This window comes from Erpetoichthys calabaricus, chromosome 4 (assembly GCF_900747795.2).
Source record: "Erpetoichthys calabaricus chromosome 4, fErpCal1.3, whole genome shotgun sequence".
Taxonomy (NCBI): domain Eukaryota; kingdom Metazoa; phylum Chordata; class Cladistia; order Polypteriformes; family Polypteridae; genus Erpetoichthys; species Erpetoichthys calabaricus.
This window is the reverse complement of record NC_041397.2, coordinates 326,654,610-326,680,656: the sequence shown is the minus strand read 5'-3', so window position 1 is coordinate 326,680,656 and position 26,047 is coordinate 326,654,610. Positions and strand designations below refer to the sequence as shown.

Below are 26,047 nucleotides of genomic sequence, written 5' to 3'. Positions count from 1 at the left end.
ATAAACTTAATTTAAACTTACGTTTTACACCGTGCTTTTTTCCCTTATGAAGATGCTTGTATGCTTCACTCGCTCGCTTCTTATTGTTTCGCTCCCTTCTCAATTGTTTAATGAATTTTTTGTTCTTCGCTGTTTGCGTCTCCTCCTTCATTTCTCCCTACTGCGTTCACAGTCTTTTCACGTGATTACATGGGAGGCGTGATGACGTGACACTCAACTCCTCCTCCCACGGCCATCGAGCTGCCGTCCATTACAGTATATTGTGAAAAAAGAGGTTCCAGTTATGACCATTACACGTTGAATTTCGAAATGAAACCTGCCTAACTTTTGTAAGTAAGCTGTAAGGAATCAGCCTGCCAAATTTCAGCCTTCCACCTACACGGGAAGTTGCAGAATTAGTGATGAGTCAGTCAGTCAGTGAGTCAGTGAGGGCTTTGCCTTTTATTAATTAGTATAGATTTGTTTAGTGGGTCAAAAAAAAACAAACAAAAAAAAATGGTCCGTTTTTAAATCCAGTTCGCCGTGTCTGTCTTCGTGGGTGCGATTGCTCGACCACAGGGAGCTGATGAGGTGATTGGGGCGAGTCGCATCTGATCATTCTCAATTGCTTCGTCAGCTTAGTGTGGCATGTGAATAAGGCGCTGAGCCCATGGACGGAGATGTATATTTATGGGCCGGCAGGATGGGGGAAGGAAAGATAGAACACAAGGTGGTTAAAGAAGGGAAAAGACAGTCATGGGAGATGATCCAGACACCAGGAAGGAGAAGGCAGCACGAGCTGGGGCTCCGTGAGGGAGTGCAGGCTTAGGCGATCTAGGGGCTGGTTCACCCCACTGAGTAAGCGTGTGGAGTGGGGCGAGCGAAATGTAAGACCTCCAAATGGATCTGAGGACTGACTGAGTGAGCATGAAGAAAGATGGGAGGTGTGCCGACCTCGGACGGTCTGGCTGCGCAGAGTGGCGGCAGCCAAAACAGGGGTTGGCAGAAAGCAGTTCATGCTGCAAAGGCTCTGTCAGCAACGCCAGTGAAGGGTGAGCCGTGGAGAAAGAAGGTGGTGTGCTGCGATCGGGCGAGGAGAGACACTGCATTTTAACGGATATATTTATTATGGATTTTATCCCCACATTTCACTGGCTTTATGGATTTGCTATTTATTTGGGTACTGTATTTTTCTGAACACTGTCCAACGGACACTTTTGGTTTTACTTTGACTGTTTTTAACAAAAGCACTTGAGCACTTTCCAACATCTCCTGGCTTCAATGAGATTTCTCGGCTCATCTCGGTCATAACTATCGATGGTGTTGGTTCAACAGATTCCCATGTGGGAAGAGGGAGTCTGTAGGTGACCGTCACCGTCACAGTATTACACAGTAACCAGATACATTACACAGTATTGAAAAATAAAATAAAACAAGTACAACTTGGCTTGCAGTATTATCCAGTAGTATAGAAACAGTATTCATATATTTGAACATAATGCTCCACATCCGACCTTTTAAAATCAAAGTATCTACAGATAACAGACACAGCATCTTTTTTCGTCAAAAGTTCTTCTGTGTTATCATGTTCAACTTTATCGTCTGCTACAGCTTCAGTTTCAGAATGTTCCCTGTCCATTTTCACCGCTCAATACCTCCACTAACACATGTACTCTGTTGGATGCGTATTTTGCGGTGCACCAGTGAAAAAGGTCCCCCTTAAACAGTTTCCCGCTGCGCCACATTCCGAATGTTGTTTAGGCTATTTAAACCGGTGTTCTGGTATAAGAAAAATCCATATCATAACAAAAATAAAAAATGTTTTTTGAACCGGTATACCGCCCAGCACTAGTAGGCGCCATCCTGTCCCAGGTTTTTGATGGTTAAGAGCACCCTATCACATATTTGAGTAGACAATTGCTTCCTAGGGAATGCAGTTATTCGACTATTGAGAAAGAATGCTTGGCGATGTCAGACATCGACCCGGCTCTGAGCATGTCAATGCCGATGTCCTGTCACGCCTGTTTGAACCTGGTTTGGAGAGTCACTTGATTCACGAAAATGTGAATAAAGCTGAGGGAGGGGGTGTGAGCTGGGGGGCTTAACGCACTCCTAGAGGATACAGACGCTCCTGGGAAAACCCCTCCTAAAAACGCTGACAGACTACCTTCACATTGCTCCCTTACTTTACTTGCTAGGCTACTTGCGGCTCTGTCACGCGATAACCTTCCTGCGCGGTACTCCGCATACTTAAAAGCCTGTTTTGGAATTGATTGTTTGCTTCTCTCTCTCTCTCTCTCTCTCTGACATTCTCTGCTCCTGTCAAAGAGCACATTTAAACTTTTAAAAGAAACAAATGTTTGTTTGCAGTGTTTGAATAAAGTTCTTGTCTCTATATCCTCCTCTGTTTCTGTGCAAATCTGTGACTCAAGCATGACATGTAGCGCCCTTCACACAGCAAATAGAAAGACAATTCAGAACGAGATAAAAGACGAGGAGTGAACTGAAAAGAGCTGACGTCACCAGAGAGGAAGTGACAGCCACAGGAGGACAAGACAGTCCAGTGATGGGGGCAGGGAGCAAAGCTGACAGGGTGGGCTGAAGGGGGCTGAGAGTCTGGACACCGGACGGGCCTCCACCATTAGTGTCAGTGAAGCACATTCAAGGGTTTGAATTTTAGGGATGAAACTGAAAAACTTCAAAAATAATAAAGAGGAGAACATAAGAAGGAAATGGACAGATCAGAAATCCAAAATGTTCTCAACACCTCCATCAACACTGACAAGTGGGAATGACGTTCAGATCAGAATTCCTGTGCAAATATCACTGAGAACATTCTGGAATATAAAATATGGAGACAGAACAAGCACCTTTATTTTATATAGTGCCTTTCTGTTTCATCACACAGTCATACGGGCAGTTGAAGGGGGGACGTCACAGGCAAGATTTGAACCTGCATCCAGGGGTCTTCAAGTCCTGGAACTCAGGCAATAGGATTGGACAAAATGACAGAGGAGGCGGGGCTTGAGCTGTCCATCAGTTTAAGAGGTGATGAAGAGGAGGCAGCCAACTTCATCAGTCCTTTAATCATAGTGTGACTCTTTCCTGTCTCTATTTGGGTCCCAAACTGTCACTTATCTTTATGACAAAAGTGTTTTATCATTTGAGTGGAAGAAAACATTTAATCAAAGTCCAAAAGCTAAGGAGGTCCGAACGTCTGAAAGTAACATTCAGCTCATCAACTGAGGAAGAGGAACTGACACAAGACAAATGGGCAGCATGGTGGCACAGCAGTTAACAAAGTGCCTCACACACTGGAATCAAATCTCCATGCCAAGAATAAATGAAGGACATGATACACTCAGAACACAGGGGGACCAAATGAAATGTCATTTCTGTGTTCTGCTGAGGTGACGGACCACCTGAACTTTCTTAATGGCCGAAAAGAAGATGAGACCCTCTGTCAGCTCGGCCCTGCATTTCCTGTCCTACTCCAGGACTCGGGGAGCCTCAGACTTGTCCACCAATCAGAATGTCCAGGGCTGGGACTTCCTGCTCTGGGGCCTCGTACCCCATTACTGTCCCACTGTGTTATTCCCCCAAACTGGAATTCACAAAATCCACCAGCATTGGTTTGATTTCTGGTCAAGTCTTTTATATCGACTGTCCTACAAATTTAAAATACAAACAACACCTCAGACTATGAGCTTGAACTTCACTGAGTGGTAAAAATGTGAGAAAAAATACGTCAAGGGTCCGACAGCAATAGGCAGGGGGTCAAGAGCAGGGGGGCAAACACAAGGCCTGTGGGCCGAATCTGACAAGTGGACCTTTAAATGAGCTCACGTCATTCAAAGTGAAAACAAGTTATGTGGGGCCTGAGATGTCAGGGTAGTCAGTCACATAACAATCAGATCTGTGATATCATTTAGGAGAATTACATGAACACAACCGCCATTAACATTCACCTGCAGGGTCTGATTGGGTTTATTAGTACAACACGGCGAGAGACGAGAAAGAAACTGAAAATAATAAGAGAAGAGAGAAAACGTGAAGATACGGCGACACGACACACGGCCAGAAAGAACAGTAGTGAGGCACTAGAGATAGATAGATAGATAGATAGATAGATAGATAGATAGATAGATAGATAGATAGATAGATAGATAGATAGATAGATAGATAGATAGATAGATAGATAGATAGATAGATAGACACTAACTTGTTCAGTAGGTCCTCTTGTCCTGTGGACCTGCTCACATGCTCTGTTGTTCTGACCAAATAGGCATTGTTGGCATGCTGGGAACGACTAGCAGATGGCTCTGTTCAGGATGGGTAAAACTCTCAGCTCTGGGTGTGGAGGACATGGAGTCAGAATGCAAATGTCTTAATATCTCAGCGTCAGGAGCTGGGGCCACATATGTGCTGCTACCTGTCATGGTGGACATCAGGGGCACAGGAAGCTGTTAAGGTGTAATTACAGACCTTCCCTACAACATTACCTGGAGGGCCTTGGGATTCATGGACTTGACAGAGCAGGATCAGCAGGACAAAAAGGTGGCCACAGTGACCAAGACTTTACAGTACCAAGGCCGTAGGAGTGCAGGAGATGTCCCTATTACTGAGTGACCACACACAAGTCAGAGTAGTGACATGGAGACGCCGTCAATAACTGAAAATCAGACTCAGGAGGAGCAGCGCGGAGTATGTCCTGCCCATAACACTGGAGCAGCTTTGTTCTTACACATATTTGAGGGCTCATGGGAGTTTGACACTTCAGCCCAGTTGTGCTTTGTGGACATCAGTGACAGTGGTGACTATGTGAAACATGGCGTCTGTGTTTTGTGAATGTCTTACCAGATCACGGAGGTGAAGGTGAGCTACGTCCTCAGATTATAATTCACCAGTCAGCCCACCAGCAGATCTTTACCTGAGGACACAAGTTCTGAGTGGTGACAGAAAGAAGGACAATGGGGTACAAGCGGCCAAGGTCAGGGTCTTGTGATGGATTGGTGGGCTCCATCATGTGCATAGGTGAGGACTTGAGGAATACGTAAGGAACTTGGAGCAATGAGGTGGTCTGGGTGTGTGGTGAGGGTAACAAGAAATAAAAAGAATTCAAGTCAGCTGATCAACACGTCACAGTAAGAAGATCAAAGCTCCTGCACCCCGGCCATCAGTTCAGGTCAGTAGTTGGCACTCCGTCTGTCTGCTGATGGCACAGCGGTTAAGGCTTTGGACTTCAAACTCTGAGACTGTGGGTTCAAATGCCACTAGTGACACTGTGTGACCTAAGCAAGTCACTTTACCTGCCTGGGGACAAAAAGAAATATAAGGAATTGTGTCTGAAATGTTGTAAATCACCTGAGATCAGGGTGGCAGTCAAATGATAATAAAATAAAGAGCTGAGAAGTGGCCATTTAAAAGGGCGGAATGTCAGAATTCCTGCCACTACCTGCAGTGCCACTTTCTCTTTGGTGACACAGTGACATCAAATGTCTGATCTCATAGAAGTGACTTATTAGCCCCCTGCTCTGATTCTGCTCCCCCCTTTCATATTTTAGTTTTAAACTTTTCTTTTTCTTTTTCTTTAATTGAGGTCTAATCAGACAGGTTTATAATCGTGAGGACTGAGTGGTGGTCGTGGTGGCTGTTTGACAGTGCGGTGTGAGCAGAGCCCCTCAGTGACCACCAAGTCACCCTGATCTGGCCTGTAGAAGTGTTTTAGTTTAATATGACATTTATTTAGTTTGCTGAAGACAATTCCAACTGTACGAGACAATGAATACACGCTAATCTAAACGTGTTGTCACCGTGTCGTGTTTGTGTGATGAAGGAGCGATGACAGAGTTCTCCTCCGCCGATGAGGACTGAGCTTTAAAACAACAAATGACAAATCAGACGGGCGTCACTGTCACTTGTGCTTTACACGTCTAAACTAAAAAGAGGCCGACGGCGTCACACGTGTCTGTGCTTTAAATATCTAATGCAGGGCGTCTGAGGAGAAACCCAATTACACCCTTGGGACCCCAGAAGAGGACGATTATCAGAGGACTATTATCAGTAGTGTCATACAGAGACAGATAACAATGGCTACACACATACACACACAGACACACACGCACACACAAGCACCCACCCACACACACACACACACACTCAGTGTTTTCTACTTACTCCAGTTTCTCCAGTTTACAGTTTGGACTCCTGAGCCCCTCACACAGCTGCTCCACTCCTGAGTCCTCCATGTTGTTGTTGTAACTCAGCCTCAGTTCAGTCAGCTGTGAGTTTGAAGCAGAAAGAGCCGAGGAGAGAGCTGAGCAACATCTGGCAGTGAGACCACATGACCTGAGCCTTTGGATACAAAGAGAGACAGGTGAGGACCTGAGGAGAGACAGACAGACAGACAGAGAGGACGACAGGACAATAAATAAGTGACACTGTGACAAAGCCTGAGTCCCCGTGACATCCATCCACAGTGAAGCACTGAGCACAGCAGAACAGAGAGCATCTTGGGAATAAAACAAAAGCTCAGAGAAAAGCAGAAAGAGTAGAAGAAAAGCCTTTGATCTGCTGGGGTCTCCTGAAGGAGTGAGACACGTTTAGAGAAGAAGGTTAAGAAGACAACACTGGGATTGAAGAAGATGAGGACAATGTGAAGGGATAAACATGGCGTAATGATGAGAATAAACAGATAAGCGAGGAGGAGGAGGAGAAGTGAAGCAGGAACTTCAACAAGGACCACACAAGGCCTGCGGTATGAAGACCACCAGTGAGGGATGAGAAGGAGTTTAGGCTCAGCTCTACTGATGTCCTTTTAGCTTGGTGTATTCAGGACATTCCTAAAGATGTCCACCAGTGCTACTGCTCAGTGACGTCTCCTCTCAGGTCCCACACCAGCACCTCGTGTCCTTTGGTTCAGTTGATCTGAGAGCTGACTGACCTGACGTGACCTCCTGTGTCACTCGTCACTCGCAGCGCCTCAAGGGGGCACTGACACACCACTGGAGAGCTCAGAAACAGGAGAGAGGTGGGGGAATTGAGGTCTTCTACTCCATCAGATTCAATCCAATGATCTTCTCCATTGTAATCCATTCTTGTTTGTCGCAGCAACAGAGAGTGGCGACATGTTGCACGTTAGTCAGATATGTCAGTAAAAATTGAAAATACGAGGAACAAGACACCGAGTGACACCTGTGTGATGACAGCGAGTGACAGGAATAACCCATCTAATAACTTAGGGCAGTAAATGTCAAACTGGACTTGTCACTTCAGTCCCATTCACTGTCATCATTTCTCCCATAATCCTTCACTTCATATTCCGCGTTGTCACCAGGTCAGGAGTTTCTTAGCTCAATGTCCATGTTGTCCATTTGACTTCAGGTCCTCTTCATTCTTTCATGTCCTTCCACAATGAGACCCTACTATGCTGTTTCTTTAAATACACAGACAGACAGCCCTGGGGGTCTCAGTAGGTGACATGATGACCACCAGCAGAGCTGGACATGTCAGACTGAAGGCCAGTGTGAACCTCAGCCCAACGCTCTCCTTAAAGGCGTTATATACAGTAGGTGGGCACGTGTTCTGATTTCATGTTGTGCTGACTGGTGGTCCGGTGTGACATGTGGGCACAAACAGCGATGAGGATATCGAGATCCACTGGCACTTCACTGGCTGAAGAGAACTGAGTGAGGACTTCGGGTTTCTGTCTGTAATCCTGACTGAGGGGTCTGTGGAATTTACACTTAAACATGGGGGTCTCTCCAGACATGCAGTCAGTCAGCCTTTATTTTATATAGCGCCCTTCACAATGAAAATAGAGAGACAATTGAGAACAATGAGATAAAAGACGAGGAGTGAACTGAAGAGAGCTGACGTCACCAGAGAGGAGGTGACGGCCACAGGAGGACATGACAGTCCAGTAGAGGAGGACAGAGGGGGGCAAAGCTGACAGGGTGGGCTGAAGGGGGCTGAGAGTCTGGACACTGGATGGGCCTCCACCATTAGGGTCAGTGAAGCACATTTAAGGGGTTTGAATTTTAGGGGTGAAACTGAAAAACTTCAAAAATAATAAAGAGGAGAACATAAGAAGGAAATGGAGAAATCAGAAATCCAGCTCCACAAATGCAGACAAGTAGACTGGCGGTCAGCTCAGAACTCCTGTGCAAATATCACTGAGAACATTGTGGAATATAAAATCTGGGGACACACAAGCACCTTTATTTTATATAGCACCTTTCTGTTTCAAGACACAGTCATACCAGCAGGTGAAGGGGGCAGGATTTGAACCCGTGTCCTGGGGACTTCTATTCCAGGACCTCAGCCAATAGGAATGGACAAAATGACAGTGGAGGCGGGGCTTGAGCTGTCCATCAGTTTAAGAGGTGATGAAGAGGAGGCGGCCATCTTCATCAGTTCTTTACTCACAGTGTGACTCCTTCCTGTCCCAAACTGTCACTTGTCTTTATGACAAAAGTGTTTTATCATTTGAGCGGAAGAAAACATTGAATCAAAGTCCATAGGCTCAGGAGGTCTGAACGTCTGAAACTAACATGCAGCTCACCAACTGAGGAAGAGGAACTGACACAAGACAAGTGGGCAGCATGGTGGCACAGCAGTTAGCACACTGCTTCACACACCTGGGAGCAAACCATCCATGCTGAGAATAAATGAAGGACATGAAACACTCAGAACACAGGGGGCTTGTGTGCTGAGACCAAATGAAACATCATTCATGTGTTCATCATTCAGAACAGAAGATGAGACCCTCTATCAGCTCAGCCCTGCATTTCCTGTCCTCCTCCAGGACTCGGGGAGTCTCAGACTTGTCCACCATTCAGAAGGTCCATGGTTGGGACTGTCTGCTCTGGGGGTCTCGTACCCCATTACTGTCCCACCGTGTTATTCCCCCAAACTGGACTTCACAAAATCCACCAGCATTGGTTTGATTTCTGGTCAAGTCTTTTATATTGACAGTCCTACAAATTTAAAATACAAACACAACACCTCAGACTATGAGCTTGAACTTCTTTGACTGGTAAAAATGTGAGAAAAAATACGTCAATGGTCCGACAGCAATAGGCAGGGGGTCAAGAGCAGGGGGGCAAACACAAGGCCACACACTTGATGGCAGCCCCCCTGGGTTGTGTCGGGGCCACTTTCATGGAACACCAGAGCTCATCTTGGTTGGGCTCCGTGGCCTTCACCAGGGGGAGCTGCATAGAGCTGCACGGCTTAACGAGCCCGTCTGGGCGGGAGCACAGCCAGAAGTAGGTCAACGAGCACCTGCAGCACTTCCGGGTGGGCCATAAGAGGAGCCTGCAGCCTAGTGATGGGCGGAGTGAAGCCTCACGAAGCATCAAAATGTTTGAAGCAATCGTGTCAGAAATCGTATCAAAGCTTCGAAGCATTTGACACTCGCCTCTCTAGTGACACCTCCTGGCCATTTTCATTAACGTTACACAAACTTAGGATCCACTTCAATGACGTCTAATACAACTCTTATTGCTTTTACTTTTTCGCTGCTACAGACTGGCAATGAAGAGAAGGGTTCGTCAGCAGCTTCTAGTGTCTGATGTCTAAAATATATATATATAAATAAACTAATGCCGACAGGCAGAATGCACTATACGATAGCAACAGTTAAACAAAATAAGACACCTCACTCTTGTACCACTGGCTCTTTCAATGAATATTCACTTTTGCACTGTATTTTTATAATCGCTCCTGTTATTAGTATTATAATTAACCCTCATCTTTTCTTGAGTTCACATTTAATAGCCTTAAATGTTTTCTTTGTTCTAAATTAATTAAAACGGAGTAGATGGAAAATAAAGGTTTATCCCTGTACTTTTTTTTAAATGTATGTATGTATGCATATATGTATGTAATGAAGATGAAAACAATTATATATAGATGTATACTATATGACGTATGTTCAGTGTTGCATGAAAACATTGCACGAGGCGAAGAATAGATATTTGAGAGTATTATAGTGAGAGATTGTCGTCACCCATATTACTAAAGCTCTTCTTTGCAGCATTATGCATTCTACAAGTCGGCATTTGTATGATGTAATAATTTATAGTTTTATTTTTTGCCACTAAGTATTATCGGGCACAATCATTTAAAATGTATTGATCATCCACAAACATTCATTTCACCTGAGAATTCTGTTGAGTTTTTGAACTCTGCTGATGCTATATGTACTTCAAACGGGAGCTCAATGAATAATGATTCAAAGCACTAAGCAGACATGGTCACTGGTTACTGAATCTTTGTGAAGCCTCAGCACACTCAAAGGCATTGACCTCTATATTTGTGAAAGTCTATCTGACACTTAACTCTCTAGTTATATTTTGTAATTCGTATTGACATTACACACTTCAGTTGATATTGTTAAGTGACGGCCTGAAACTACAATTTAGGTAGTTGCTGAGAATATATTATTGTTATTGTTACATAGTGTCAAAGATGTTTTGTCATATATCAACTTTATAGTGTCACAAGTGGCTGGGGGAACAGACCCAGCCGGGACTCCATGAATGACCGGGAAGTGACGTATTCTTCCTCCGGGCCACGAGGGAGCAACCGCCCTGGATCAGGAGAGGACCACGGGAGAAGAGCAAGGAGGCTCAAGCCCGTTGGAGCCTTTGGCCACCGCCAGGGGACGCCCTCCAAGCCTCAGAGAGCCCGGGAGGCATTCACTTCCGCCACACCTGGGAAGATGGACGAAGAGCCTTCCAGGGACACCCAGAGTGCTTCTGGGTGCAAGGGCAGCACTTCCGCCACACCAGGAAGTGCTGCCGGAAGAATGTCATCAGGCGCCTGGAGCACATCCGGGTGAGAATAAAAGGGGCTGCCTCCCTACAATCGGGGAGCTAGAGTCGGGAGTGGGAGCAGGAAGAGGCTCCCGTGGAGAGAGGAAAGGCGATTTGAATGTGTCTCTGCCTGTCTGTGTCCGGGTCATCTTCCACAATGACACCCAACGTGGGGCCCTCTGACTGTTCCAAGGCAGGGACCCCAGAAAGATAATTTTGTGGATGGTCCGGCACAGCAGGTGCGCTCACACACACTCCGCGAGAGAGACTCGCCCCCATGGACTGCTACCGTTCTGCAGAAGGCTCGTTTTCCCCTGGTGCGGGAGAAGAACGGGTGGTGCAAGAGTGCAGTGGGCTCCTACGAGCGCATCATCGCTGGAGGTGCCCGGGACGGCATTGCATCAAGAGAGGCCACACCGAGGAGGTAAGTTCCCTGCTTGCCGGCAGCTGGCCCTGGGGGGCCGCGTGTGTTTTGTGTTTAGCAGGCAGGGACTGCCCAGATCTGCGTTGGTGGCAGGCATGTGACGGTCTGCAGGACCTCAACAGCACGGTGACAGTGGGAGACGCTGTGAAGGAGGAGACGCTGCAGCTCAGAAAATCACAAGCTCGCCACCGCACCAGGAAGAAGGGAGACAAGATGGCCGCGGACCGGAAGTCCCTCCCCGAGACAGGCACAGGATTGGAAGGTATGTCTTGAGTGCCCGCCGATGATTGGATAGAGGCGGGACCAAGGAATGTCCATCTTGGGCCGAGGAAGGACCCAAATGGGCCGGAGGAACGGCCCCACAGGAAGCAGCCGGAGGATGTGACTGACAGCCAGGTAAGTCAATCACCAGCTGACTTTCTGTGTTTGCCTGCGGTTCTGCGTCAGCTGGAGGTCTGCCTTCAGTCTGCAGAGTCGCTTTCACAGGTGCCGCATGCTGCAAGGCTGCAGGTGCAGGTGCTGCGTGCATCAACAGAATGGCGCAACGCTGGATCCTTCGGCTGGAGCGGTATGGCGGGGACGGTGAGTAAAACCGACCCCGTAAAGCATAAAGGAGATCCCACCGAAAAGGCCCGTGATGTAAATGATCGCAACCGAGTAGGAGGGTCTCCAACAGTGGACGTGGTGGCGGGTGCTGCACATGCAGTAAGTGGAGAGAGAGTGAGAGGGCAGGCAGGACGCGGGCAGATGTGTGCCCCGGGTCTTAGCACCCTACGCCCCGAGCCAGCGGCGGCCTCGCGATGGTCTATAGGGACACAGATGGTACAGGGTCTGTGCCTTTGCCATAGGCAGCCCCAAACCGTCATGGTGTCCCAGAGGAAAAGGGGGAATCGAGGGAAGAGTGCCGGTTCCTCCGATAAGGGAGGACGTGAGGCAGGAAGCTCATGTACGGTCGATGGCCGCCCTCTGTGGAGGCAAAGGGAAACCCCGAAGTCGGTTGATGCTACGCGGGTGTGAGTAGTTCCAACCAGAGGGGCGCGGAAACCTCAGAAGGTGTGCCGAAGGAGTAGGCCCCAGGGTGCCAGTAGGAAGGGGGAGCGCTGTCGGTGCGAGGCATGACAGGTCGCCAGCAGGTGGTGTCCAGGAGTGCCTCCGGGTGCAGAGCCGGTACTTCCGCCACACTGAGGAGTGCCGGCGGAAGATCATCGGAGGACACCTGGAGCACATCCAGGTGTGGATTAAAGGGGCCGCCTCCCTCCATTCAGGGGCTGGAGTCGGGAGTGAAGAGAGAACAAGGTCTTGGAGGAGAGACAAGGAGGCGGCCTGAAGTAAGGCATTGTTGTTGGCTAGGACTTTGGGGACTATTGGGGTGTGTGTTGCACTTATGTAAGTATGGACTTTTATAATAAACGTGTTTTGGGTGACTTCAATGTGTCCGCCTGTCTGTGTCTGGGTCATCTTCCACACAATATATATAAAAATATTAGGTATATTGTGCAACCTTTTTATGGAACGCTTAATTTTGTTCAAAACCATATATCATATAGTATACATCTATAAATATAAATTTTTGTCTTCATTAGGAGAACACAACAATGATACTCTCGTGTCAATTAAACCAATTTAACATGTATATGTCAATCAACATACTTCCACATCCACCGCAGTAAGAACAGTAGTAGTAGTTCAGTTGTGCGAAGCTCGTTGATTATCCTGATTAGGTGGCTCAATGGTATCGCAACTGTCTCCCAGTAAAAACACCAGCGGTTCACGTCGTTGATTCTCCTCTTGTGAAAGGTTTTTTTTTTTCAATTCCTTCATTTAACAAAAATTTCGAACTTGGTCGGATAGTGAGCGAATCGACCTATAGAGGGAAGGTTGGACCACCGTAGTTGTCCACGGGGTACACGTCCCTAATTATATTGTGTATGTAAAGAGTTTCACTGTAAAACGTAATAAGCTTCATATTTGTGTGTTTGGAGACCCTGGTGTCGTACTGAACTTGTATTGTAGAAAAACAAAATACTGTGCAGCATGCCTAAATGTGTCTTTTTGTTTCTGATCGCTTTACGGCACTTCCAACTTGGGACAATTCGCTATAAACAGTTTCAGCCAATCAGTGCCTTCTAAACATGCAGAATGACAGTGTGACCCTTTATTGTAACGGCGCAGCATCTTCGTTTCAGTCAGTCATTGTCCTGTTAGACTATTTAATGTTAAGTGCTGCTTGAGCTACCATTTATAGTACAACAGGTGGCCTACCTAGTTTCTTAAATTGGTATTGAAATGCACACACAAGTCTCCTAAATTATTTATTGAAATGACTACGTTTACAGTGTCCGTTTTAGGAAGTCATAGTTTTTACTTGCTCCCGTTATTAGGAATTATAATTTCTCAGGTTCACATATTTTTCGTTACTACTCACGAGTCCCACATCATTGAGATTCTGTTTTATATAGTAGCAACCTCTGCACCAGACTCGAAAAAAAGACAAAGTAAAAAAAATAGACAGACGTAGTAAAGTCTCTGAAGTTTTCCTTGAACAGTCAAGAAGAAAACGCCGACCTCCGAAAACCCCAAAAACACAACCTTCTAGCACCCTCTCCAACCCCTCCTCTTATCCCAGGTTCCGCCCCCCTTACCGTATCAATCAATACCCCGCTGTCAGTCTTCCGTACTGTACTCCACCCTCCCTGAGTCGGACCTAACAGTCGCACACACAAAAAAGAAAAGGCTTCAGCCTGGCTGGGATGCTACAATATTCTGTATAAGCAAACTTTTTAAAAGGAGCGTTAATTGAACTGACTATAGCAGACTTGTCATCTTCTTAAAATGACTTTATTGATTTGATATTGACAATTAATCATAAGGTCAAAAATCAAGGAGGATATGAGTTTGCATGGAATGTGCTGTTTCTTTGTTTTCGTGACATCGCATCAGTAGAGAGTGCGTCACGTTAACAATGCATTCTGTCCTAAATGACAGCGCACACGCTTTATGATATTTCCTAAAGGCTGATGTGTCTCAGTTTGCTCAATAATATATTTTGACAGTGTATTTTAGTGAGAATGATTATAAACATTGTGGCACGCGGCTGGGGTTGGTGCCCAGCCGGGACGCCCAGGAGGACAGGAGGAGGGCTCATTCCTCCTCCGGACCACAAGGGGGCGGCCGCCCTGGTTCCTTTGAGGGCCACGGGTGCAGGGCTTGGAAGCCCAACCCTGTAGGGGCCCGTGGTCTCTGCCAGGGGGCGCCCCCATGCCTGAAGGACCCGGAACCCCAACACTTCCGCCACACCAGGAAGTACTGGGGGGAAGAAGTTTGGGAACATCCGGAGGGCTTCCGGGAATACAGCCGGCACTTCCGCCACACAGGGGAGTGTCTAGGGAGTGTCGGGGATCACCTGGAGCCCATCCAGGCACTTATAAAAGGGGCCGCCTCCCTGCAGAGAGGGACTGGAGTCGGGTGAGGAGTGGACAAGGTTTTGGAGGCAGAAGAGAAGGCGGCCTGACGAGCAGGCAGAGACTGAGTGAGAGCCTGGACTTTGGGGAGATTGGTGCTTTGGCACTGGGTTTGTGCACTTTATTGAACTGTATATAATGTACAATAAACGTGTGGTGGACTTGAATATGGTGTCCGTCTGTCTGTGTCCGGGCAGCTTATCACAACATATTACCAATGTTCATATCCCATGTAGATATGTAACGTTTGGTGAGAATTAATAAAGTAACAACACATATAATAGTTCTGTTGCATAAGATTAAGATTACTTATTTACCCCCCCAACCAAGCCTTTGATAAGATGCATTCAGAAGGAAAGGCTGTTGCTGACAAAGTCTGGTGCTTTTTTGAAAGTTTGGCTCCAGATGTGCTTATCCAGCTGTTCATTTTTATTAGTACTTGAGTGATCTTTATGTCCACCTCTGGATGAATTCGCAAAGTTTCTTTACAACTTACAACGAGGCTTTTTTTAAATTGCAGAAGACACTATTGATGGCGCTGAAAGACAATTGTGATTAATTATGCAGCACACGCTTTTACTCACAGTGCTTTTTAGAAATCAATAATACAAATCAGTTTCATACAAAGTCCTTATTTTAACATATGCAAGTCCCAATTAGGATTTGAACTCACGTCAGCACACCTTACTACTGTAGCGGGGACAACTGCTTTTACGCTTTGAGCCAAAGCAATGCAGCAGACAAGTGAGTGACCAAATCGACTGCTGACTGTGCACATATCAATGATGTCATTATGCTAGCATGCCTCAAAATCACGTGACGGGCGCATTTGAAACAAGCCTCGAAGTGGTGCTTCGCGCTCCAGTGCTTTGAAAGCTCGACACAGTGTCGAGAACTGAGTATCGAGCGGCCCATCACTACTGCAGCCACTACTCAGGGTGCCAGAGTCAGGAGGAGGTGGACAAAGCTGCCCTGAGAGGAGTGGAGGAGAAGAGTGTGGTGATTTGGGTGCTTCATTTGTGTTGGGAATGTGTTGTGCCTGTGGGGTTCATGGGGAAGACGTGCCCCACAGATGAAGAAGATAAAAGTTTTTGTTTTATACGTGCCTCTGGTGTCAGTCTGTGTTGGGTCGGCGCCAATAAAGTGCTAGTACCACGACAGATAGATATGAAAGTACTATATTAAAATATAGGTAACTCCTAAAAGTATTGAAGTCAGTAATGAGTTCCTAATAAGTCAATTCTCCTTTCAATCTGCTGTTAACTAAATCTTTGACCATCACTAACAGTACATCAGTAGTTCATGTTTTCTCATTTTTGTTTCTTCCTTTTTTTCAAATGGCTAATATCGCCTGTCCTAGTAAAATAATTGCAATCCAAACCCTTGTTTTTCATTTTTTGCATAAAGCGACTGTTGTATTCCAAAAAGCCTGAAGGTTTCTATTCTGCAAGAAACATCCGCCAGTCCCTGAGCTCCTCCATTTACAGGCAGGTGGACTGCCCTCTCCTCGCCCAGTGCAGGCCATCCCAGTTAAAGTCCAGTAACATTGTCTGTATCTCTGTTAATAATGAGAACTGGGGGTCAGCACACCATGTGCCACCACATTGAACAGACGAGGTTATTGATGACGAGTATCCATCCACGGAATGATAGTGTGCTAATTCACCGTGTCCACCGCTGTAGTCTGCCATGGTGGTCCTGATCTAACACTCCACACTAATTGTCATCTGCTGTCCTGCACTCTGTGATCAAAATGCCGAGATATTTAAAAGCCGATCTATTCCTGTGTCATTTTTTTGGAAGTTCTGGAGGTTTTGTGCTCTCCCATTTTCTCATTAAAAAGGTGTTACTTTTATCCCAGTTAACTCTAGTGGAGCACATGACTTCAAATGCTGCTAAATGACAGCACAGGAGTCTGACATCATCACAATGTGTGACAATCACTGAGACATCATCAGCACAGACCACCACCTTAAAGGACTCTCTGAGGCAACAAGGAATGGTCACACCCTGCATTTGACCCCTAAACTGGTGAAGCCGAGGGTCCACCGACAGTGAACATAATATACTAGAGAGGGCACAGCTCTGCTGAATACCCCAAGACACTTGAAGGGGACACCCCAACCCACCATTCATTTGTAACACACTAAATCCATTTGTATACAATAGTTGTATGAAGTTTAAAAAGGATTCCACAAACCTAAAAGTCTTAAAAACTTTAAAGAGATTTTGGTCGTCCACCCTGTCAAAAGCTTTTTGTTGATCAAGAGAAATCAAACCCGCCTTAAAGCCACCAGATCCCAAACAAAGAGAATGTTGCTATCAATGAGATGCCCCAGCATGCAGCAGGTCTGTTCATGTGAGATGAGCTGATTGTTTCCTGTTCTCAAACAGACACTTGATGCTTTAAAAAGAAGTTTGTAGTCCGCACATAAAAGGCTGACTGGCCGGCAGGTTTGGAGACAGCAGGGGTCTCCTCCTTTTTTGGCAGCAGAGTTACAAATGGCATACGGCAGCTTAATGGCAGTTCACTGTCCTTTATGCTGCTCCATAGAACTTCCAGTAGGTCTCCACCCAGCTGCTCATAGAAATCCTTCTAAGACTCAACCGGCAGGCCATCAGTCCCTGGAGCTTTACCGATATTAAGGGGGAATCCGAAAAGTGTCTTTAAAGATATGAGCGTTTGGACAAATCCTTAAAGAAAAAGTCCACCTTAGGTGATGACTCCGTCTCTTCAGCCAAGGACAACTGCTGGTAAAATCGTAAAGCAAAGTTCTGATATCTTCAGGGCTGTGTGGCTCCCTTCTGTTATTATCCTTCAAGCAGTGGATGACTTTGGACTGAGCTGACTTTTTCTCAAGGACAAAAAAATAATCAGTAGGGGCAACAAATTCAGAAATGGGGACCTCAGCAGGGCTCCTGGCACTTGTTAGATTATTTAGATTATTGATTTATAAAAGCACATTTAAAGCAATAGAGGTTACGCCAAAGTGCTGTACAAAGAAACATTAAAATAAACTGATTAATAAAACAACCAATGATAACATCAACAACAATGCCATCATACACAGTGAAAGGCAAAAGAAAACAAGCAGGTCTTAAAGTGACTTTTAAAAACCTCGATAGACAATGAAGACCTTATGTGAAAAGGCAAGTCATTCCAAAACCGAGGAGCAACAACTGAGAGAGCTCAGTCTCCCCTCGACTTTAGCCAAGATCCTAGAACTACAAGGAGAAGTTGTCCAGATGAACTCAGTGCTCTTGGTGCCACATGGGGGTGAAGGAGATCACAGATGTATTTTGGAGCCAGTGAGACCACGCAAGGCTTTAAAAGCAAGGAACAAGGTTATAAAATCAATGCGATGCCTCACCGGTAGCCAGTGGAGAGAGGGGCTACAACGGCGGAGATGTGATTATTTTTTCTCAACCCAATTAAGAATCTCACTGCAGAGTTTTGAACCCTCTGAAGGCGCAACAGAGCAGATTTGGGCAGACCCACATATAAGGAATTACAATAATCTAGCTGAGACATAATAATGGCATGAATGACTGTTTCCAAGTCCTTCTGTGATAGAAAAGATTTTAGTTTAGAAATTTTTCTTAGTTGGTAAAAACTGGACTTGTCTACCATTGAAATTTGATGACTTGAAGATGACACCTCGGTTCCTGACATCATTATGAATCATTGCAGCCAAGAAGACTAACTGAGTGCCGATTTCAACTGCAGATGTGGTAGGACCAAAAATAATGACCTCTGTTTTTATTTAATATTTAATATCCTCAAAGCATTTCAACAGCTTTTTTACAGATGAAGTGATGTCAGGACTAACTTTGAGGTACAGCTGCATATCATCAGCATAACAATGAGACGTGACGTTTGTAAAAGATGGCCCTCAAGGGGAGCAGATCACGGGAAAATAGAAGGAGAGCCAGGATAGAACCTTGTGGGACATCTCATGTGAAAGGAGCTGGCTGAGAGAAATCCCCATCTGTGTTAACAGACATAGATCTGCCTTTGAGGTACGACTTGAACCATTTCAGTGCTCAGCCTTGAATGGCCACTTCATCCTCAGGGCGTTTTAACAGAACTCCATGGTCCACAGTATCAAATGCTGCACTGAGATCCAGTAAGACTAAGATAGCAGAAGAGTCTGAGTCCAAAGTTACCGGTAATAGAATATCATTTGTCACCTTCAGCTGAGCCGATTCAGTACTATGAAGATTTTTAAAACCTGACTGAAACTCATCACATACATTGTTATCCTCCAGATATGAAATTAACTGCACAGAAACCACTTTCTCCATAATTCTGGACAGTAATGGAAGCTTAGAAATAGGCCTGTAGTTTGAAAGAGCTGTAGGATCGAGTGTGGGCTTCTTCAGCAAAGGCTCAACAATTGAGTGTTTAAAGTTGTCTGGCATTATACATACCAGACATTAGACAGTTGTTCATAATAGACATCACAATTGGACTAAACACTGTAAAAGTATCTTTAAATAGGCGTGCAGGTAAGATATCTAGCGGATAATTGGAAGGTTTCATATGCAGGATTATATCAGCTAGCTGAGAAGAGTCAGTAGGTTCAAAGGAAGTAAACTGGCCGTCCACAGGCCTTAGAGGGGCTGCTGTTGTCCCACAGTGATCAACACCTGGAAGAGTAATGCTGGAACAAATGGCTTGGACTTTATTTCTAAAATAGTTGAGAAAAAGCTCACAGGTCTCAGGCGTACTCTCAGGGAAGCTGCTAACAGGTGGGTTTAAGAGAGGGTTTATGGTGCTAAACAGCACCCAGGGTCTCGAGGCAGCATTTGCAATCAGACATGATAAAATCTGTGATTTTTCCGCTGCTCACAGACTCTTGATAGGACTTCCAGTAAGTTCTGAGAATTTCATCAGAGACCTGCAGCTTGTTCTTTATCCATCTCCATTCAGCCTGCCTGCATTTCTGTCTGTGACGTCATTTAGCCAGGGCTGAACACTGGCCTTTACCTCGGTTCTCCTTAACTTTAAGGGTGCGACCAGATCCAGAGTATCCGTACAAGTGAGATTGAGAAGCTTAACCATCTCAGTAATATCCAGACACACAGAGAGGGCTGTGGTTTAGTGAAATTGATGGGCGGACACAAAAACGTAATTTCAAAAACAACTGCAAAATGATCAGAAATGCCAGCGTCAGAGATCTCCAGGTTATTTGCAGAGAGGCCAAGTGTTAGAACGAAGTCACATGATGTGTGGGACTTGACACCACGTGAGTAAAAGTAAAAGAGTCCACAAGACTTAAAACATCTTTAGCCTGGGGTCTTGTCAGACAACAAACATGAATGTTAAAATCTCCCAGAATCCGCATTCTATCAGCGCGTGACACCATGACAGATAAGAACTCTGAGAACTCTGGGACAAACTCCTTATTATATCCAGGAGGTCTATCTATCTATCTATAAACCATGCAGTGCACACAGTACGGGAACTGTAAGATCAATTTTAAACAACTGAGCCCCTCAAAACTGGAGAAATTGTCTGCAGTCAAAAGTCGACATTTTAAACGATTCTAAAAAACAGTAGCAAGCCCACTGCCTCAACCAACGATTCTAGGTGAGCTGAAAAAGGTACAATCAGGAAGGGAGAGATCATGGAGAGAAACAGAGTCACCAGCACTTAACCAAGTCTTTCACATAAATAGAAAGTTCAAGTTGTGAGACGTAAAAAAGTAATTTAAAATAAAAGATTTGTTGGCTATGGACTGAACGTTCATTAAGGACATCTTTACGGAGCAGTTTGAAGGTGTTTCACGGTCTTTTTGATTGATCCTTATCATATGTGAGTATTGAAGTGAGTGAAGGTTATCAAAGTTTACTCCTCTGCCCCTCGCACTTGATCCACAGAGAGAAAATCCAGGAGCAGAACAGATGGTAGGAATTAAACTGACGGTCAGAGAAGCAGAGGGTGTACTCCAGCGCAGCCTCCGATGAGAACTGTGATGTATATAGCGGGGCCGTCTTAAAATTCCAACACAGTGATTATATAATCGAGCTCCTAGACGAGGCATTCAGTTCAAACTCCTCAGCTCAACAGATGAATAAGCAAGTGCCATGAAAAAGCATACATTTTAGGCCATAAGCTGAAGAACAGGATATCAATTCAGCAGTGTGGTTAGTGAAGTGTTCATGGACCTGAGACTTTCAAATAGAGCAGCATCATCACCGGCCTGTAATGTTGTGTAGATGGAGGCAATGCCCCCTCAGGTCTGCCTCAGTGGTACACTGGGTGGAGTGGAGTGGGCAGCACACTGCTGGCAGACACCTTCATCTGGACTTTGAGATGTTCCTCCACTGCACCAAAGAGGAAAAATCTCTCATGATTCCCTTCCAAGTCTTCTTAAAACAGCCAAACTGCCAAACAAACACTGAATCCTTCAATCATCGACAGTTGAGGGGCCAACAAGATTTAAAATGAGCTTCAGCTGAAAAATCAGACTTCAGAAAATAATTAAACTGTTGTCCCAGAGATGAAGTGGGAACAATGGAGCACTCCAGCACTGAATGACTTGAAGGTCTGAGCCCATAAACCAGTCCAACCTGGCCATTGATGCTGAGCCTCCAGAAATTTGAACCCATGTGTTTGTCCGGACCCTCCACACGTCTACTAATTTGTGCTTTTGTAGCACTGGCTGTAGGGTCTCGACTGACCCCAGATGAGGCTTCTGTCTACCTTGGTGTCTTCGGCTCCCCACTAGACTGAAGCAGTAAATTGTGTAGTTAACTCATCCCTTTCCTTCGTTGGGCACATAAACATTAATAAAAACTAAAGTCTGATCCCCCCATCTGCACACTGACTTTTAACAGGGACCCTTTAATGACTTCAATGGAGGATGCTGAGCTGCCCTGTGCCCCCCGTCCCTCTGCCCCTCTGCCCAATCGTGTGTGTCAGTATGATTTTCTTCTAAGAAGATGACACTCAAGCCTTTCTGCACTAAATACTCCAATAAAGCCGCTCTTTTCACTGGGTCTCTACAGACATTGATGTTCCCAAGAAAACAACAAGAAAAGGGGGAAAACATCAAAGGACCAGTAAGGCAAAGAAACAACAAGCAGGCAAGTCCATCATTACTGGGATTGAAGGGAACATCGAACTTTACTGACGAGACTTTTTAATTTCAATTTCTCTTTTTCCTCCATTCCTAGAGAGGCTGCACTGTGTATAACAGTCTTAGCCAAAGTCACAAAAAGGGGTCAAAGGGGTAAATAATCGACACGTTTATCATGCGCTTGCCTTCAGTGAGACTGCTGAGGCTATGGCTGCCTCTACTCTGAGAGCTCGATAAAGTGTCACCTATTGAGATCGTGTCACAGTCACAAGCAGTGGCCTCCCCATCACTGTCAGCCACCACACTCTTGCTGTCACGCCTTTTCACAGGAGGCTCCTTCATAGATGGAGCAGCAGATTTTATAGCGGAGTCCACTCTGCTCACCCGTTTAGCATCAACACCCTCCTCTAATTTCTCTTCCTTTCCTGTGTACTCGAGTGGCCAGCCATTCCTGTTCAACTTGCATAACCTCAGCTGCGTCACTCCACTTTCAGCCTCCTCCTATTGTCACAATCCCAGTGCTGCTTGTAGCGTTTTTTATTTTCTAGTGGGATTGTCCATCAGCTGGTGTGGGCTCCAGTCTCTGCCGTCTCACCCATCTTATCAACTGCAACAGCAGCATCAGTCAGAGCCACAGCCAGGTCTGCCAGGACATCACCAGACAGGACAGCACAGCATTTTTAACAGACTCAGACGTTTCTTTTCACTCCTCTAGGGAGTGACTGGTATTGTTACTGGGAGTTCCGCCATTCCAGCAGGCTCAGCCAGTGCATTACTGTCCACCCCACATTCTGTGGAAACTTCAAGGACCACTGCATTATTAGCAAACAGTTGATTCACAATAATAACTGAGTTTGATCTGAAACAAGTGCGTCTCCGCTTGTGCACCCCTTACTACTTACTGCAAAAAATTTAAATCTTATCGAGTGTGTTTGTCTCGTTTAAAGTCAAAATATTGAATCATTTTTAATATAAGATACACTCACTTAAAAAACTAAACTGCACACAGATATTTGGACTTGTCTTCAGAAAATATGTCTTAAATATCTTATTCAGGAATATCCTCTTAAAAAATATTGACTTTAAATAAAATAACATCTTAAACAAGCATTTGTATAAGTGAGACATATCTGAATACATTGCGATGCTTTGGAAGGGTAAGCAGCATGATTTATAACTTTGTTTGAAGAAAAAATGACTGTCTTGATTCAAGATTAAAAATGTACATTTAGTAAATATAAATTACACTTGAGAGCAAACTGAGCAGGAACTCAGGCAACTGACACTCTAAAAGGTGACAGTAACATGTGATCTCTGCGTTTCTTTTCTTTCAAACTATTCTGAACTGCCTGGCGTTACACAAGTCCTTAGACAGTGAAGATCAAACTGTGGTGGACTCTCATTCTGATTCATTTCATAGCTCTGGACTCAGACGTTCACATTGAGTGGCTAATATGTGATAATATCTGTGAGATCAGATCTGCCGATTGTGAAGTTGAAATAGCAGTAGGGAGTCAAAGTCCACAAGCAATCCACAAGTACGGTAGAAATGAGGAGGAACTTCTGTCTTATAAGCCAAGCAATCACTGCAGTGAAGAGAAAGGCTGACACTTGAAACAACACAAAGACAAAGTGACGATGTGAAGATCTGTCAGAAATCCAAAGTGTCATTACAGGCGTTAAATAATCAAAGATTTTCACATATGAGTAAGTCAGTGGTGAGGCCATTCAGAATAAGGAATAAAGTGAGAGATGCAGCTGTATGTGCATGATTGTATTTCTTTATATTTATTTATATAGTTTTTGAATTATTATTATCATTACTGTTATTATTATTATTGCTATTTTACTCTGCTTACATCATATTTACATGTTTCTGTGTTGATGAGACCTTATTAAAAAATTTCAGTACCCCTTCAATTTCAATAACCCTTTGATTACATCTCACCTGAAGAAGGGGCCTGAGTTGCCTCGAAAGCTTGCATATTGTAATCTTTTTAGTTAGCCAATAAAAAGGGTCATTTTGCTTGGCTTTTCTCTACATTCATAATGGCTAACACAGTACAACACCCTAGTACTACAAATACCCCTTTAACAAAGTTTACTGTAAGCTTTCAAATAAAGCCCCCCCCCCCCCAAAATGAAAATAACATACAATGCATTTCTAACATCAGAATGGAAACTTAATAACGCTAAGTGTATCAAGTGTGCCTTTGGGAGGAACGAGCGTTTTAAAGCCATAAACTGTCTGCTACAAGCTATTTGTCTTGTAAACTTTCAGATGTCTTTGTGTGAATCACAAATGATTTGTACCAAAGTGTTCATCACATAACTCCAGTGAATGAGCCAATGGAAATGTCATTTGATTGCACAGTAGCTGTGACAGTCCATCAGTCAGCTATTTAACAGTGCATGTCATACATAACGGCTAACTGGTGGTCGGTGCACCTGAAACATTGCCAGTTTCTAAGGGATGCCGTCATGTTGTACCTATAATTTCATCAGGATTGACACCAGCAGGTTGTGTGACCGTCATGTTGCTCAGTGGTCGTCTGTTATTATGTGACATCGACATGTTCTTAACCTCTTCACACTCTTTGACTTTGAGAAGACGGTGAGTATGCGCTCATTTAATGCGGTACAGGAGTTAGTAGACTCTGTAAACCTTTGTGCAGTCATTCATCCAACAAACGTATAAAGAGTGTATGTGACTCGGTCATTTTTTAAGAGTCCATGTTAGAAAAATGCAGCCAGCTGAAGAGCGCCGTATTATTTGACAAAACCTGTTTGAATGAAAGGTAAGAAGTTGAAAATCATGTTGGGTTTATTGGAATTCATTATTTTTATTCACAAAATGAGAGCAGTTTAGTTTGCTGTCTAACATTTTGAAAAGCAATTACTAGGGGCTTCAATAACATATATTAATATATATTAATCTGTACATTTTGTTATGTATTTTGTTCTTGTTAAACACCAATGTTAATGCCCCAATTTACCTTTGCCTTGTGGGAAAAAAGGAAGTGTGGATATCTCAGTTCCATTATGGAGTAAAAATCATGTTGAGATATCCTCCTTCTCTGTGGTTATTAGTTGTTGGAGTTAGATAAAACACAACACAAAGTGGTGACGATGAAGTCTGAATTTACACAGTATGTGGTAATAATTAATAATAATAAATAATAATAATAATACATTTTATTTATTTGTAGGTGCCTTTCTAAACAGTCAAGGACACCAAACAATAGATAAAACACAGATTATAATCAAAACTAAAATACAAAAGTTAAAATCAGACAGAGCAATTGTAATCAATGAGAAAAAGTAGTCTGAAACAAATGAGTTTTAAGTTTAGATTTGAAAAGTGAAAATGATTCAATATTTCTTAGCTCAGATGGTAGTGAGTTCCAGAGCTGATGGTAAGACGGATGAAGGGGACAGTCAAGTGGATGGAGGAAGAGGATCTAAGGGTACGGGAGGGAACGGCAACATGGAGGAGGTCAGACAGATATGGAGGGGCGAGGTTGTGGAGAGCCTTAAAAGTTAACCGAAGAATTTTGAATTGAATGTGGAACTTAACTGGAAGCTGCTGCAAGACAGGAGAGATATGGTGAATAGAGGGGGTTCTAGTAATGATGTGGGTGGGCAGCTGAGTTCTGAACCAGTTGAAGCTTATAAAGAGATTTGCGAGAAAGACCAAAGAAAAGGGACTTGCAATAATCGAGACAAGAAGTGACAAGGCTATGAACAAGGATAGCAGTGGTGTGGGGAGTGGGGGAGGGGCGAATATGATTAACATTACACAAGTGGAAATATGGAGACCAGGAGATGTTATTGATGTGGGACTGAAAGGATAAAGTACTGTCAAGGATGACACCTGTGGGGAAGGGGAGACAGAGGAATTATCAATAAGTAAGGAAAAATTATCAGTTTTGGATAATGTTAATTTTGTACCAATGAGGAGAACCTCAGTTAGGTCACTTGTTATTTAATTTAAGAAAATTTGAAGAAAACCAGGATTTGATTTCTTCTATGCAATCAATAAGTGAGGAGGGTGGAAAGGAAGCAGTAGGTTTGCTAGTGAGATAGAGCTGGGGGTCATCAGCATAACAGTGGAAGATAATGTTATATTTATGAAAGATATTACCAAGGGGAAGGAGGTAAATAATGAAAAGGAGGGGTCCCAGGACAGAGCCCACCTGAAATAACAGCAGTGGGTTGGGATGTGAAAGTTTTAAGCTGAACAAACTGAGTGCGGCCTGAGAGGTAGGATGTGAACCA

The 26,047-nt window shown here is 44.5% G+C and overlaps 1 protein-coding gene and 1 long non-coding RNA gene across 2 annotated transcripts in view; one reads left to right on the top strand and one right to left on the bottom strand.

Annotated features, from left to right (window-relative positions):
* LOC114643553 (protein NLRC5-like) overlaps positions 1-26,047 on the bottom strand; it is a 5,922,889-nt gene that overhangs the window by 3,697,667 nt on the left and 2,199,175 nt on the right. The window contains exon 17 of the mRNA XM_051925772.1: positions 6,157-6,333. Coding sequence (XP_051781732.1) covers positions 6,157-6,333 — 177 coding nt within the window. The remainder of the gene's footprint in view (positions 1-6,156; positions 6,334-26,047) is intronic.
* LOC127527384 (uncharacterized) overlaps positions 1-26,047 on the top strand; it is a 902,058-nt gene that overhangs the window by 77,212 nt on the left and 798,799 nt on the right. The window lies entirely within an intron of this gene.